The following is a 16716-nucleotide window of genomic DNA, read 5'->3' as shown; positions in this document are numbered from 1 at the left end:
TATATATATATATATATATATATATATATATATATATATATATATATATATATAAAAAAACAAAGATGATGTGACTTACCAAATGAAAGTCCTGGCAGGTCGACAAACACACAAACAAACACAAACATACACACAAAATTCAAGCTTTCGCAACAAACTGCTGCCTCATCAGGAAAGAGGGAAGGAGAGGGAAAGACGAAAGGATGTGGGTTTTAAGGGAGAGGGTAAGGAGTCATTCCAATCCCGGGAGCGGAAAGACTTACCTTTGGGGGAAAAAAGGACGGGTATACACTCGCACACACACACATATCCATCCACACATATACAGACACAATCAGACATATTTAAAGACAAAGAGTTTGGGCAGAGATGTCAGTCAAGGCAGAAGTGCAGAGGCAAAGATGTTGTTGGACAGGTGAGGTATGAGTGGCGGCAACTTGAAATTAGCGGAGATTGAGGCCTGGTGGATAATGGGAAGAGAGGATATACTGAAGGGCAAGTTCCCATCTCCGGAGTTCTGACAGGTTGGTGTTAGTGGGAAGTATCCAGATAACCCGGACGGTGTAACACTGCGCCAAGATGTGCTGGCCGTGCACCAAGGCATGTTTAGCCACAGGGTGATCCTCATTACCAACAAACACTGTCTGCCTGTGTCCATTCATGCGAATGGACAGTTTGTTGCTGGTCATTCCCACATAGAATGCATCACAGTGTAGGCAGGTCAGTTGGTAGATCACGTGGGTGCTTTCACACGTGGCTCTGCCTTTGATCGTGTACACCTTCCGGGTTACAGGACTGGAGTAGGTGGTGGTGGGAGGGTGCATGGGACAGGTTTTACACCGGGGGCGGTATATATATTATATATATAAAAAAGAAGGGTGGAAGACGAGCTTTTTTTCTCCGCCCAGGGTTTTGACCACTGCATTTTCATACATTATCCAACAAAGTAAATACAAATTCCGTATTGTTGTTCATCTTCGAATGTAGCAGCCTTTCAATGTACTACGAAAATCCGACTGGCAAGACTGTTTGGGATACTTGTGAATATGGCCAACTCTACGTTCTGAATTTTTTCCTACCTGTGACATGAGATGGTTGCTAATAGGAACTTTTATGAATTGTGAATCACATGCAGTATTGTCTTCACCATAAGAATAATACGAATGTAAACATTTTTCCATGTATTCCTTCATGTTTCGTGCTATCTCATTTAAATCCTGTCTGCCTAATAAACTACGAAACTAGATTAAGACAACAGCAAACACGGAAGAATATACATATCATGTCATGTTTATATTCGTATTATTCTTATACTGAATAGTGATACAGTCAGAAATGAAGCACGGCAACTGACTAGATTTTTAAATCTAAGATGACTCTAATTTCTGTGCAGAATGTAATGTACTAAAGAGGCGTCTGCAAAGATTTTCAAACGGAAAAAAAATATTCGCTAAACTTTCGTTCAGAACATCTATCATACGCAGTATATTATTTGGCACAAAAGCAAGCCATGCCACGAACGGCGACAGGTCGTAAACACTCATCATCAGAATGCGACAAACAATGCACGACACGGTACAATAATGCATTTTGAACTTAGAGTGACGGAAACACCTATAACAAAGAGAACGGCACTTATCAGATCAAAGAAAACTAAGCAATCAATTCAAACTAGACGAATCATATGAAGAAGGAAGCGTACCCGTATAAATACGGACGGAGAACCTTACGCATTGCAATGACTACCTGGTAAAGCTTAAATGCTAAGCTTACCACAAGAACCAAACTACTGTAGCTGTATCGTCATTCATTCGACCTAAATTGTGTCTCATATTAATCGGGCAACTTTGTTTCGGTTTGGAGGTGCGGTCTAAAACGTTTCTCTCCCCTTGAATTTCGAGTCTCAAATTTGAGGTGTGTCTTAGATTCGAGAAAATTTTTTTCCTTGATTTTGAGTTTGATTTTCCAGGTGCGGCTTAGATTCGAGTGCGGCTTAGATTCAAGTAAATACGGTACACACAGATTCATCCTTGGCTTGCTGAAGTGCACAAATTATGACTGTGACGACAAATAAAAGCACAATGGCCCATCTGAAAGAGAAACTCTTTATATATAGAATAGAAAGAAACACGCACACACACACACACATTATATATATATATATATATATATATATATATATATATATATATATATATATATATATATAACAGAGGGAAACATTCCACGTGGAAAAAATATCTATATATATATAAATATCTATATAAATATAACAGAGGGAAACATTCCACGTGGAAAAAATATATATATCTAAAAAGAAAGATGATGAGACTTACCAAACAAAAGCGCTGGCAGGTCGATAGACACACAAACAACCACAAATATACACACAAAATTCAAGCTTTCGCAACAAACTGTTGCCTCATCAGGAAAGAGGGAAGGAGAGGGAAAGACGAAAGGATGTGGGTTTTAAGGGAGAGGGTAAGGAGTCATTCCAATCCCGGGAGCGGAAAGACTTACCTTAGGGGGAAAAAAGGACAGGTATACACTCGCACACACACACATATCCATCCACACATACAGGCACAAGCAGACATATGTCTGCTTGTGCCTGTATGTGTGGATGGATATGTGTGTGTGTGCGAGTGTATACCTGTCCTTTTTTCCCCCTAAGGTAAGTCTTTCCGCTCCCGGGATTGGAATGACTCCTTACCCTCTCCCTTAAAACCCACATCCTTTCGTCTTTCCCTCTCCTTCCCTCTTTCCTGATGAGGCAACAGTTTGTTGCGAAAGCTTGAATTTTGTGTGTATATTTGTGGTTGTTTGTGTGTCTATCGACCTGCCAGCGCTTTTGTTTGGTAAGTCTCATCATCTTTCTTTTTAGATATAAATATCTATATATATATATCTACAAAGATTATGTGACTTACCAAACAAAAGTGCTGGCAGGTTGATAGGCACACAAACAAACACAAACATACACACAAAATTCAAGCTTTCGCAACCAACGGTTGCTTCATCAGGAAAGAGGGAAGGAGAGGGAAAGACGAAAGGATGTGGGTTTTAAGGGAGAGGGTAAGGAGTCATTCCAATCACGGGAGCGGAAAGACTTACCTTAGGGGGAAAAAAGGACAGGTATACACTCGCACACACACACATATCCATCCGCACATACACAGACACAAGCAGACATTTTTTGCCTTTACAAATGTCTGCTTGTGTCTGTGTATGTGCGGATGGATATGTGTGTGTGTGTGTGTGTGTGTGTGTGTGTGTGTGTGCGCGTGCGAGTGTATACCTGACCTTTTTTCCCCCTAAGGTAGGTCTTTCCGCTCCCAGGATTGGAATGACTCCTTACCCTCTCCCTTAAAACCCACATCCTCTCGTCTTTCCCTATCCTTCCCTCTTTACTGATCAAGCAACCGTTGGTTGCGAAAGCTTGAATTTTGTGTGTATGTCTGTGTTTGTTTGTGTGTCCATCAACCTGCCAGCGCTTTCGTTTGGTAAGTCAGAGCATCTTTGTTTTTAGACATATTTTTCCCATGTGGAATGTTTCCCTCTACATTCCACGTAGGAAAAATATATCTGATGATGTGACTTACCAAATGAAAGTGCTGGCAGGTTGACAGACACACAAACAAACACAAACATACACACAAAATTCAAGCTTTCGCAACAAACGCTTGCCTCATCAGGAAAGAGGGAAGGAGAGGGAAAGACGAAAGGATGTGGGTTTTAAGGGAGAGTGTAAGGAGTCATTCCAATCCCGGGAGTGGAAAGACTTACCTTAGGGGGAAAAAAGGGCGGGTATACACTCACACACACACACACATATCCATCCACATATATACAGACACAAGCAGACATATTTAAAGACAGAGACTCTCTGTCTTTAAATATGTCTGCTTGTGTCTGTATATGTGTGGATGGATATGTGTGTGTGTGTGCAAGTGTATACCCGTCCTTTTTACACTCGCACACACACGGGTACCCGTCCGCACATATGCAGACGCAGGCGGACATATTCAAGGACAAAGAGTTTGACTCTTTTGACTCTTTGTCTTTGAATATGTCTGCTTGTGTCTGTATATGTGTGGATGGATATCTGTGTGTGCGCGAGTGTATACCCGTCCTTTTTTCCCCCTAAGGTAAGTCTTTCCGCTCCCGGGATTGGAATGACTCCTTACCCTCTCCCTTAAAACCCACATCCTTTCATCTTTCCCTCTCCTTCCCTCTTTCCTGACGAAGCAATCATTGGTTGCGAAAGCCTGAATTTTGTGTGTATGTTTGTGTTTGTTTGTGTGTCTATCGACCTGCCAGCGCTTTCGTTTGGTAAGTCACATCATCTTTGTTTTTATATATATTTTTCCCACGTGGAATGTTTCCCTCTATTATATATATATAATCATTTGTTTTCAGAAATCTCTAAAAGAAGAGGGAGGTAAAATGTATTGAGAACCACATACGATAAAGTTTCAGAGGCAAGATATTGTTATTAGGATTTAAATTGTGTCTAATATTACTTAGAGTCAATTTGAATTAACATTAAGCAATAGTCTGCTTTATTCTAAATTTTAATAAACTTTTTCAATAGATAATTTAAAAAATATGTTTGCAGAATGGTTACTGTGTTTTATTACAGCAGCATGTAGTCTGTGTATTTTCAATATTACTGCAAACATTGTTTACTAAAGGTGCTCTGTTATTTTCTTACACACACACACACACACACACACACACACACACACACACACAAACAAAATGGTTCAAATTGCTCTGAGCACTATGGGACTCAACTTCTGAGGTCATTAGTCCCCTAGAACTTAGAACTAGTTAAACCTAACTAACCTAAGGACATCACACACATCCATGCCCGAGGCAGGATTCGAACCTGCGACCGTAGCGGTCTCGCGGTTCCAGGTTGCAGCGCCTAGAACCGCACGGCCACTTCGGCCGGCCACACACACAAAATTTTTTTTATGTTGGCACAATATAATGATAGTAGACTTTTTAAAGCTTATTTTTATTAAAGTTATTGTTTTTCCACTCATTATACTTACCTGGAATGCTAGGTAAGTTATTTGATGTTTCCGTCTCTGCTGTGTTGTTGGACCATCATTTCTCCGATGACTATGACCATGAACCTTTGTTTGTTGCTCTTGTGTTAGCTGTTTTGTTAGCCACTCTTTTGGATCTGGCATGATAGCATCTCCACTCACATCAATCAGCTCCATTGCCTGCCCTTGTCTCTTGGCTCGACGACCACAGAGCCTCTGAAGCTGTGAATATATTTAATAGAAATTAATTTAGTTACATTTTGGTGTAACTGAAATTAAGCCATTAAAAGTAACAATAATTTTATAACTAATGCATTACAAAAGAGAGAGAGAGAGAGAGAGAGAGAGAGAGAGAGAGAGAGAGAGAGAGAGAGAGAGAGAGAGAATACTATGTGTATGGAAACAGATTAAAGGACAGCATGATGGACTACTTGCTTTGGGCAGTGCCTATCAGAGTTGCAACGGTTTCACTATATTTTTGCATTAATTGGTGAAACTAATGGAAATAATAATAAAAAATAAACTTCAAATGAACCTCAAGTAGGTGCCAACATCAGAACATACTAATAATTACAGAAACTCAATATGTAATTTCAAGAAAAATGCTATTACTTCAAATAAAAAACAATGGACAACTGACACATACAATTCTATGTGACAAACTGCCACACTGGTGTTGTTATCACAAAGTGTTCAATGCCTATCATAGATATTTTGCTTGGAAACTGACATTACAACAATAAATGATTTGCTTCGTAGGTTATCAGGTGTACCATGCAACTGTTGAAGGTCCACGATATTTTGACAAGCAACAACCGTTCTGCCATCATCAGGTGGTACTAATGGAATGAGGAGTCTGCCGTGCGCTTCCAGTATACATACCTGTGGGTCTAGAGTTCTGGCCTTATGTCATAAAGTGTACATTCCATATACAGGAGACTTCATCAGTCAGCTGAAGGACCTGAGGCTGCAGAAGTCTGACATCATGGTGTACTTTGATGTCCTCTCACTTTTCACCCGGGTTCCCTTATAAGACTCCATAAAATTAATCAGCGAGATGACCAGCCCAAAGCTGACACAGCTTTTCACACATGTTCTAACACGCTGATGGCGTAGCAATGGGCAGCCCTATCTTGCCGGTTGTAGCAAATATGTTTACGGAGCATTTCAAAGAGAGAGCACCGGAAACTGCATGAAAAGAAACCATCTATTTCTTCTGTTACATCAACAATATGTTTGTAACTTGGCAACATGGACCCAAAAAAGTACAGGAGTTCTAAGAACATCTGAAATTAAGCCGGAAAGAGAAAAAGATGGAAAAGTTCCATTCCTCGATGTTCTAGGTCATTGTAGGCCTGATGGCTTGCTTACCCACAGTGTTTACTGCAAGCCAACTCATACAGATTTATATCTGCACGCCTACCGCTGCCACCATCCCTTGCAAAAGAATAGTGTGCTGAACACCCTTGTACACAGTGCATACACCATTTCAGACGAACAAAGTCTGAAGGCAGAGCTGCAACACCTGGAGTCTGTCTTCTGCAAAAATTGATACACCTGTCGACAGATTTGGACGGTCCTACAATGCAACAACCCCGCGAATCCAAAGAGAGACGAAAACTCAGAATAAGAAGAAAAGAAGAAGACCCTTTCATACTGTTTGCTGTCAATGTATCATCATCACCCTCCAGCCAACATACGAGTCCTATTAGGGGAGATCAAAAATGACCTGCAACTCAAAAAAGCCGGAGTCAACCAAGCCCCTTGCGAATGTGGGAAACCTACGTTGGCCAAAAAATTGGCACCACTGGAGATCACTGCAAACAATGCGAGTGCCACCCTTGCTTACTGCAGCCTTGCAAGTTGGCAATAACAGAACACTGCATTGAGAATGGATATTCAATGAAATATCAGTAAATGAATAACTTGGCCAAAATGAACAAATTTTGGGACTCCATTTTTAAAGAAGCTATTGAAATTCTCGTGACAGATAATTCAATAAACGGGGACTTGGGTTTCCAAATAAATAAGGTATGGGAGAGAGTACTCAGCTCAATCAAAGAAAATCATAACATTCGGATGCAAGATACCGGCAGTGGCTGGAAGACCACTGAAGCGCCCCCCACCCCAAGCATGATGTGGAGCCTGCGAGGTCAGAACTCTGAATCCACAGGGAAATATACCAGGAGCACACCGAAGACCCCTCATCCCATTAGTACCACCTGATGATGGCGGTACAATTATTCACCAAAATATTGTGTACCTTCAATGACTGCCTTTGGCAGGACACCCAAAAACCTTTGAAGCATCAAAGACACTGGGAAAGCCTCAGATCGCATAACAAATATGTGGCATTGACAAGCACGAACAACATATCTCCACCAATGCAAGTTCTTCGACTCTGTTAACCTAATGGCCCACGCCATCTTGCTTGTTGAGTTGGCTGTAGGACTTGTTGTAATGTGGAAGTCTGTAATGAAATATACTGAGTCTTACAGAACTGTGTGTGTTTCCTTGGCTACAACCCAATCAAAATCCCACAGTGGTCATCCCGAACAAGAATTCGCACGCCATTTCCTGGCAGTGCAAGTATTTTCTCCGTCTACCACGCTGGCTTCATTTATGCCTTCGTTTGTTCCTTTTGGCCATGTATCCTGCTGTGCAGCAGGTGGATATCGAAGCTCCTGCAACTACAACAGGACATTTCGTTGCTTCACCACCATCTGGATTCTACAGCACATTTCCTGCCGTTTTGTCACTCAGCACTTTCGCCACTTGACAGTGCATGTCACTGCACTCTCAGGCTTTGCCTCTCCAGTGAGTGTGCATCGACATGTGCATTTCAAAAACGATAATAAGAAGAGCAAAGTTCCTACATTTCATCACTCTGATGTGGATTCTGCATTTCGTGCACAAACTATGTATCAGGCAACCATTACAACAGAGCGGGGCACAACCTCGCCTTTGTTAGTACAGACCACGTGAACCTGATGATGATGATGATGATGATGATGATGACAATGATGTTTGGTTTGTGGGGCGCTCAACTGCACAGTCATCAGTGCCTGCACAAAGTCCCAATTTCTTCACAGTCCAATTTTTTTCACACTCCAACGTCACAAATGATGATGATGATGATGAAATGATGAGGACAACACAAACACCCCGTTCCCAAGCAAAGAAAATCCTGGGACCATGTGATCCAGAGGTAGCAACGCTAGCAACTAGCACGTGTACCGATCATGCTCTCTCGACCTGAATGCTTCACCACTTCATTGGTTTACAAAGTGTACAGCGCACAGTGTATATCACGAACATTTCCAGGCAAGTTTCCGCCCCCAGTGACCATTCCGCCGCTCAGTGCACTTTACGGGCCCCCACATGATGTGAATAATGTGCCGCGTAGTGATACTAATTGTGGTTTCCAACCCTCCGAACATGCCCCTGCTTGTCATGACGACAGCCCTGTGGGAACATTATACTGTGCTGCTCCGTGTACATCTGCTCTTTCACCTCCCCTCACCATGTCAAGTAAACTTGCAGGAGGTTTGGGCTGCAGCCGTTCACTCACTCGCTATTCATATGGCGCCGACCAGGCCTTCCACATCAGACTTTCATGCCACAAATGTTGCATTGGATAGTTTTACAGTAGCATCATTTCCTATTTCTTTGGTGCCATTCTCATCTGCTCCGACAGACTTCTCAATCACACCCTACACAGTGCCGTCTGCGTCGACCACACTGGCCCAGCATCCATGTCATACGAGTGATACAAGGGACTCAGATATAGAACTAGCTGGGCTTCGTCGCCACCACCAGGCTGCTTACCGACCTGCCCCTGCTATCCGAGGACAACCCAGCAATGTGATTTGTACTGGTGGAGAACTTGTTCGAACCATACCGCGTCACTGACGACAATTCAAAATTCCTGTGCCTCATGACTCTACTGCACGGGCACACAAACCCGATCTGCGACCTACTTCTGACGCCACCGCTAACTTTGAAGTACGATTTCACAAAACAGACTATCATCGAGCGCCTCTCGCATTCCCCACAAGAGGTTATTTTGTGAATGCTGTACGAGGAACATCTCATCTCAGCTTTGGTGCTGGCTATGCCTCCTGGTCAGGGAGCAGCAGATGCCAGACGAAACCCTATGGTCAGTGTGGTCAGCAAAACTGCCTACAGATCTCCAGGTTCATCTCTTCCCTCACACCTTGGAATCCATCAATTTGTGTCTGCAGATGGCTGACCATGTCTATTTGCTCACACACACCAGTGCCACCAGCAGGAGCTTACGCAACAGGTTGGCACTCCTGCAACAGACACCCCCCCCCCCCACCCGAGCCACTGCATATCGCACCTGCACCAACCACCCAGTGTACAAACCCGAACACATAGAGGATAATCGGCTGCCTCCTCTCCCAATGAACCCTCACTGCTGGTACAACACTGTATTCAGCGACGATGCAAAGAAAGGGCTGCCCCCTGTGCAAACATCCGAAAAGCCAATCGAACAATAAGTGCCAACCCACGTTACATTCCATCCACACCTCCATCCCGTCAAATGGCCGCCTTTACGTCAAAGGCTATTCTTCAAGTCGCTACTTCCTCGTGGACACTGGCGCAGACGTCTCAGTCGTACCTAAATCAATGGTCACACGCCCCCTCACATGCGCAAGCTCTCTGCTGCGAGCCGTGAACGCATCTACACTCCAGACCTGTGGCTCCATTGAGCTTCAACTCCGCCTCTCTAATGGCCTCTCCCTCACCTGGATCTTCCGCATGGCAGACATCGCAGAGTTGATTCTGGAAACTGACTTCTTACTACACCACCACCTGTCTCCAAACATTATTCGAGGTTCTCTGTTTCTTCACACATCAACTCTCACATACCGTGTGACCGTGCTTCGCCACCTGCTCCAACTGTAAATGCCATTAACTGTTCAGCGCAACAGTGCTCAGCTCTTGTGAGCAGGACTTGTGCAACCGTGAACCGCGCCCCGGCGGGAAGTGCCAAGAAATGTACCCTACGCTGTGAGAACGCTGTTTTGAAATATCGCATTGCAAGTGCCAAGGACATGCTTGCCGCAATCTCTGTCAACATCAATTTACACCGCTCGGCATCGCCGACATCCGAGCCTTCATCCGCCGCACCTGACAGCTCCACCGACAACAGCACACAGGTTAGCAACACCAGACCTATCTCATATGACTCCAGTCTCAACCACACAGTGTTACCCCCACCTCCCCCGACCCCATCACGTGTGTTCACCTCAATGTGTCTCTCACCTGTTTTGCAAACTGACACTCGTGTGTCTCATGACAATCCTGTCACCCAGGCTCCTCCGACCACACCCCCCACCACCACACGTGCACCTACCCAGTGTGTTGATAAACATTCCCCTTCTCACACCTCCTTACACGGCTCACTCCATAGCTCCAGGCGCACCAGCAGTGCCGCCACCACCGAGCGCACCTCTCTCGCGCACTGTGGACAATAGACAGCCCTATAAGTACCACTCATGCCTGCCTCACGCTTGGCTTCCAAGCCATGCACCCCTAATAAATCGGCACCACACCCCGCCCATGCACCGTCATTGAACATTTGGTTTCTGCTGTCACAAACAGAACTGTTCATTGCAACATCACATCCAAGTGCCCACCCATTCGTCACAAGGATCGCTGCCTCAAGTTACGCTCGGGTCACCAGCAAATACAGGAACTTATTTAGGTGGGAATTTTACAACCCTCCGATAGTAACTGGTCGTCACCCGTACATCTCAGCCCCAAACAGGACGGCTCCTTTCATGTGTGTGACAATTACAGATGCCTGCATGCTACATTACTGGCCATTAAAATTGCTACACCATGAAGATGACGTGCTACAGATGTGAAATTTAACCAACAGGAAGAAAATGCTATGATATGCAAATGATTAGCTTTTCAGAGCATTCACACAAAGTTGGCACCGGTGGCGACACCTACAACGTGCTGACATGAGGAATGTTTCCAACCGATTTCTCATACACAAACAGCAGTTGACCGGCGTTGCCTGGTGAAACGTTGTTGTGATGCCTCGTGTAAGGAGGAGAAATGGGTACCATCACGTTTCCGACTTTGATAAAGGTCGGAATGTAGGCTATCGCGATTGCTGTTTGTCATATCGCGACATAGCAGCTCGCGTTGGTCAAGATCCTATGACTGTTAGCAGAATATAGAATCAGTGGGTAATACGGGATGCTGTGTGGATCCCAACGGCCTTGTATCACTAGCAGTCGAGATGACAGGCATCTTATCTGCATGGCTGTAACGGATGGTGCAGCCGCGTCTCAATCCCTGAGTCAACAGATATGGACATTTGCAAGATAACAACCATCCGCACGAACAGTTCGATGACATTTGCAGCAGCATGGACTATCAGCTCGGAGACCATGGCTGCGGTTACCCTTGACGCTGAATCGCAGACAGGAGCGCCTGCAATGGTGTACTCAACGACAAACCTGGGTGCACGAATTGCAAAACGTCATTTTTTCAGATGAATCCAAGTTCTGTTTACAGCATCATGATGGTCGCATCCATGTTTGGCGACATCACGGTGAGTGCACATTGGAAGCGTGTATTCATCATCGCCATACTGGCGTATCATCCGGCGTGATGGTATGGGGTGCCATTGATTACACATCTCGGTCATCTCTTGTTCACATTGACGGCACTTTGAACAGTGGACATTAAATTTCAGATGTGTTATGACCTGTGTGTCTACCCTTCATTAGATCCCTGCAAAACCCTACATTTCAGCAGGATAATGCACAACCTCATGTTGCAGGTCCTGTAGGGCCTTTCTGGATACAGAAAATGTTCGACTGCTCCCCTGGCCAGATCTTTCACCAATTGGAAACTTCTGGTCAATGGTGGCCGAGCAACTGGCTCGTCACAATACACCAGTCACTACTCTTGATGAACTGTGGTATCTTGTTGAAGCTGCATGGGCAGCTGTACCTGTACACGCCATCCAAGCTCTGTTTGACTCAATGCTCAGGCGTATCAAAGCCATTATCACGGCCAGAGGTGGTTGTTCTGGGTACTGATTTCTCAGGATCTATGCACTCACATTGCGTGAAAATGTAATCACATGTCAGTTCTAGTATAATATATTTATCCAATGAATACCCGTTTATCATCTGCATTTCTCCTTGGTGTAATAATTTTAATGGCCAGTAGTGTAGAACTGTGATGGACAATTATCCTATACCGAACATGATGTCACTCACCTTCTCACAGGTGCTACACAACTTCAGCATACTGGATTGCGAATGTGCTTATCACCAAATTCCAGTCGCACCCGAAGACGTTCCGAAAATGGCGATTATCGCCCCCATCGGGTTGTACGAGTACCATTTCATGCCATTCGGGTTAAAAAACGCTGCCAAGACGTAGCAATGCTTTATTGACTCTGTCTTGCTCCAGTTCAACTTCTATTTCATATATCTTGACGATATCCTGATTTTCAGCAAATCATGCAAGATTCTGAACACCACATCATGATAGTAAAGGATATTCTCTCATCAAACGGAGTCGAGACCAACACTGACAAACTGCAACTGCACTAACAATCTGTCCAGTTCTTGGAGTACGCAGTGTCAGGCGCCAGTATACACTTCCCTGAATCGAAGGTGCAACCAATCTTATCCTTGCCACCCGCTACCACATATAAAGATCTCTGTCGGTTCCTGGGAACAATGAACTACTACAGTCGACATTTGCCTGCAGCAGCTGACACTCAAGCCACCCTCACTAATGCCCTCGCCGACAAGCAAACTACAGGAAAGCCCCGTTCCGTGGATGGAACCAAGGCGCGCAGCCTTCCAGGCCCTCAAAGACTCTCTCACACGAGCCGTCATCCTTGTTCATCCAATCTCGGATGCTGAACTCTTTGTCACCACGGATGCCAGTGACTCTGGTCACATGGTCCTACAATAACGCTACGACGACATAGTCACGCCACTTCATTTCTGTTTGAAGAAACTCTCCCGCGCCCAACAAAAATACTCAGCCTTCGACCGCCAACTTTTAGTAGTTTATGAGGTATGAAACACTTCCGTCCCGATGTCGTGGGCCGACCTTTCCACATCCTGACTGACCATAAACCAGTAGCAGATTCCAAATGCAATCCCCCTCTTGACCATCCCCCCCCCCCCCCCCAATTGCTTTCAGTATTTCAATTTCCTCTTTCAGTTCTCTACTGACATCCGCCATATCAAAGGTGCCGACAACATCTTTGCAGATTTCTATTCCCGCATTAGCACCATCTCAATGGTCGTCGACCTTTCCGACCTTGCATCCCTACAGTATCAGGATGAGGATACACAGGAACTTCTCAATACCACCTCCACTTTGCTGTCTTTCACCAAAGCAAAATTCGCCAGCTTCCAAGAGGAAGTCTGGTGTGACTCCTCCACAGGCACCCTCCAACCCCTCAATCTCAATCCCATCCCCACCCCCCCTCCGCCATTCAGTGTTTGACACAGTACATTCTCCAGCACACCCTGGAATTAAGTCACTGACATGCCTCGTGTCCGAATGAGTCGTGTGGCAAGACATAAAATGCAAATGTCAGACCTGGGTCCAAAATGAATCACCTGCCAACGCATCAAAGTCACCAGGCACACTGTTTCACCTCTCTGCAAATTCGACATCCCATCTGGCCGCTTTCGTTACGTACACTTAGACCTCATCGGCCCCCTTCCCCCTCAGAGAGCTTCTGCTATGTTCTTTCTTGCATCGATCGTTTATCTTGGTGTGTAGAGGCTGTACCTCTCACCAACATAACCGCCAAAACCCTGACTAAGGCTTTTGTTTCTTCCTGGATTTCCCACTTCGGCTGCCCCACTACTGTCACCACCGACCAAGGGCGGCAGTTTGAGTAGTAGTAGTAGTAGTAGTAGTAGTAGTAGAGGGGTTTTGTGGGCGCACGACAGCAAGGTCTTCAGCGCCCGTTCAGTATCATAGTGAAACGGGTGTCAAGAAAAAAAAACTCAGAACATTTACATAAAACGGAACATAAAACACGGGGAACAATCATTGAAAAATATAGGCTCACCCACACCGAAGCGTGGGATGAAGCAGGGTGTCAACAGTAAAACATGTACAACACAGGAAGAAAATGATAGAGGGAGCTAAAACAATGTAGCAGATGGAAGTGGCTGGCTGACCGCAAGGAAAAAAGGGAGGAGTCAGCCACTCTGCAATACACTAAAACCTCCAGCCTAAAAGTTTAGGCCAGAGTCCAGACACATCACAAAACTTAAAAACCCTAGACACACTCATCTCATCGTTAGCTAAAACAGAAGGCAGATCCCCATCAACTTGTGCTTCTGCCCTTGCATCACGGTATAAAATGCAGTCTGTTAAAATGTGCCGGACAGAGATGTGCACACCACAAGCATCACAAAACGGAGGATCCTCCCGCCGTAATAAATAGCTATGCGTCAGAGGACAGTGCCCGATCCGAAGACGTGTGAGGGCCACCTCTTCCCGCCTGAGCAACCGGCAGGAGGAACGCCACGGCCGAGTGGTTGACTTTACCGACCGCAGTGTATTGGCCGTCACCGTCAGCCATTCGTCCTCCCACAACTCCATGCACTTCCTGTGGAGTGCAGCGATGACAGACTGCAAGGGGATAGGACACTGGACCACATCCTGCTCTCTGCAGGCCTCCTTGGCAGCCCAATCGGCCTGTTCATTGCCCCATATGCCGACATGACCAGGCACCCAGCAGAAGGATACCTCTTTACCCCGCTGTTGGAGCAAGTACAGTTGGTCATGCATCAGCTGGACCATCTCCGCAGTCGGGTATAGGTTCTACAGTGATTGTAAGGCACTAAGAGAATCGGAGCAGAGAAGAAATCGATCGCCCTGAACACGATGCATCTGCTCCAGTGCCTTCAGGATCGTGTGGAGCTCCGCTGTGAAAACGGTATATTCAGCAGGGAGGCGAATCCGGGTAACATGATCAGGGAACACCACAGAACAGCCAAGGAAAGTCTCCTGTTTGGAGCCATCAGTATAAACGACAGTGAAACCGTGATGCACATCTAAAATGTTAAAAAACAGAGATTGGAACGTAAAATCTGGTGTGCCATCTTTCTTAAAATTAGTCAAATCTAAAATAAGTTTGGGTCTCCGGAGGAGCCAAGGTGGAGATCTGCTCCAACCACGACGTAAAACACGAAGACCAGCCATAGACATCGCACCGAGGCAATCCTGTGCGCGAATCCCATAGGGCTGCGTCGCACGTTGCCGGTTATGAAACAATCGTGCCAGTGGAGGCTGAGCAACGGTATGGTATGCAGGGGTGTATGGTGTGGACAAAGTTTTATACGCCTGGCGCACTGTAAGTAGCCGTCGCCGCATATGAAGTGGCGGTTCACCAGCCTCTGCACAGAGGCTTGGTATGGGGCTAGTTCGGAATGCCCCAGTGGCCAACCGAAGCCTTTCATGGTGCACAACGTCCAACAACTTTAAGTAAGAAGGCCTCGCAGACCCATACACCGTGCACCCATAATCAAGCCGAGATCGCACAAACGCCCTGTAAAACTGGAGCAGACAAGTCCTGTCAGCTCCCCATGTACTGCGGCTAAGACATTTTAAAATACTTAAAGCCTTAAGTGACCGCCGTTTCAGGTCTTTAAGATGAGGTAACCACGTGAGCTTTGAGTCAAAAATGAGCCCCAGAAATCTCACCGTGTCTGTAAAAGTAAGAATAGTGTCCCTCATCCTCAACTCAGGAAAGGTTAAAATCGAACGAGAACGGATAAAAAGAACACATACAGACTTCTCAGTGGAAAACTTAAAACCACTCTTCTGCGCCGTCATCCAAACGCCTAATCGCAAGTTGCAACTGACGCGTTGTCGTTGCAAGGCTTGAAGAAGAGCAAAACAAAGAGAAATCATCCACAAACAAAGAACACTGGACAGGACTTTTCACTATGGACATAATGCTATTAATAGCGATGGCAAAGAGAGTCACACTTAAAACGCTACCCTGAGGGACACCGTTCTCCTGCACAAAGCGATCAGACAGGACATCACCAATTCGGTATCTAAAATATTGTGGCGAGAGGAAAGACTGAATAAAAAGAGGAAGACAACCACGAAAACCCCATTCGTGAAGCTGCTCCAGGATGAGACGCCTCCAAGTGGTATCGTAGGCCTTCTCGATGTCGAAAAATACACCTAGAAGGTGATGACGGCGTAGGAAAGCTTGTTGTATTGCCGCCTCCAGGAGGGCAAGGTTATCGAAGGTGGAACGAAACCTCCTGAACCCACACTGAAAGCGACTAAGGAGTTGCCGGGATTCTAACATCCAGACAAGGCGGCGGTTGACCATCCGCTCCAAGGTCTTCCCTAAGCAACTAGTGAGGGCAACACTACGGTAGCTACTTGGGCTCGTGCGGTCTTTCCCAGGTTTTAAAAAAGGGATTAAAACTGCCTCACGCCACGCGTCAGGAAAGTGACCCGACGCCCAAATGGCATTAAAAAGTGCGAGGAGGATTTCTCTGTTGCGCATTGTGAGGTGCCATAGCATACTGTAATGGATCCTGTCATGACCAGGGGATGTGTCACGAGCTCCAGACAATGCAGCGGCAGTTTGAAT

General features: G+C 45.5%; 1 protein-coding gene across 3 annotated transcripts in view; it reads right to left on the bottom strand.

Annotated features, from left to right (window-relative positions):
* Window positions 1-16716, bottom strand: part of LOC126262844 (proline-rich protein PRCC) — an 89455-nt gene that overhangs the window by 21284 nt on the left and 51455 nt on the right. For all 3 annotated transcript variants that reach the window (XM_049959707.1, XM_049959709.1, XM_049959708.1), the window contains one exon: window positions 5061-5279. In XM_049959707.1, the coding sequence (XP_049815664.1) occupies window positions 5061-5279 (219 nt within the window). The remainder of the gene's footprint in view (window positions 1-5060; window positions 5280-16716) is intronic.

Source organism: Schistocerca nitens, chromosome 6, assembly GCF_023898315.1.
Source record: "Schistocerca nitens isolate TAMUIC-IGC-003100 chromosome 6, iqSchNite1.1, whole genome shotgun sequence".
Taxonomy (NCBI): Eukaryota; Metazoa; Arthropoda; class Insecta; order Orthoptera; family Acrididae; genus Schistocerca; species Schistocerca nitens.
Note: the sequence above shows the minus strand (reverse complement) of the source record. Positions and strands in the feature narration are given on the sequence as shown.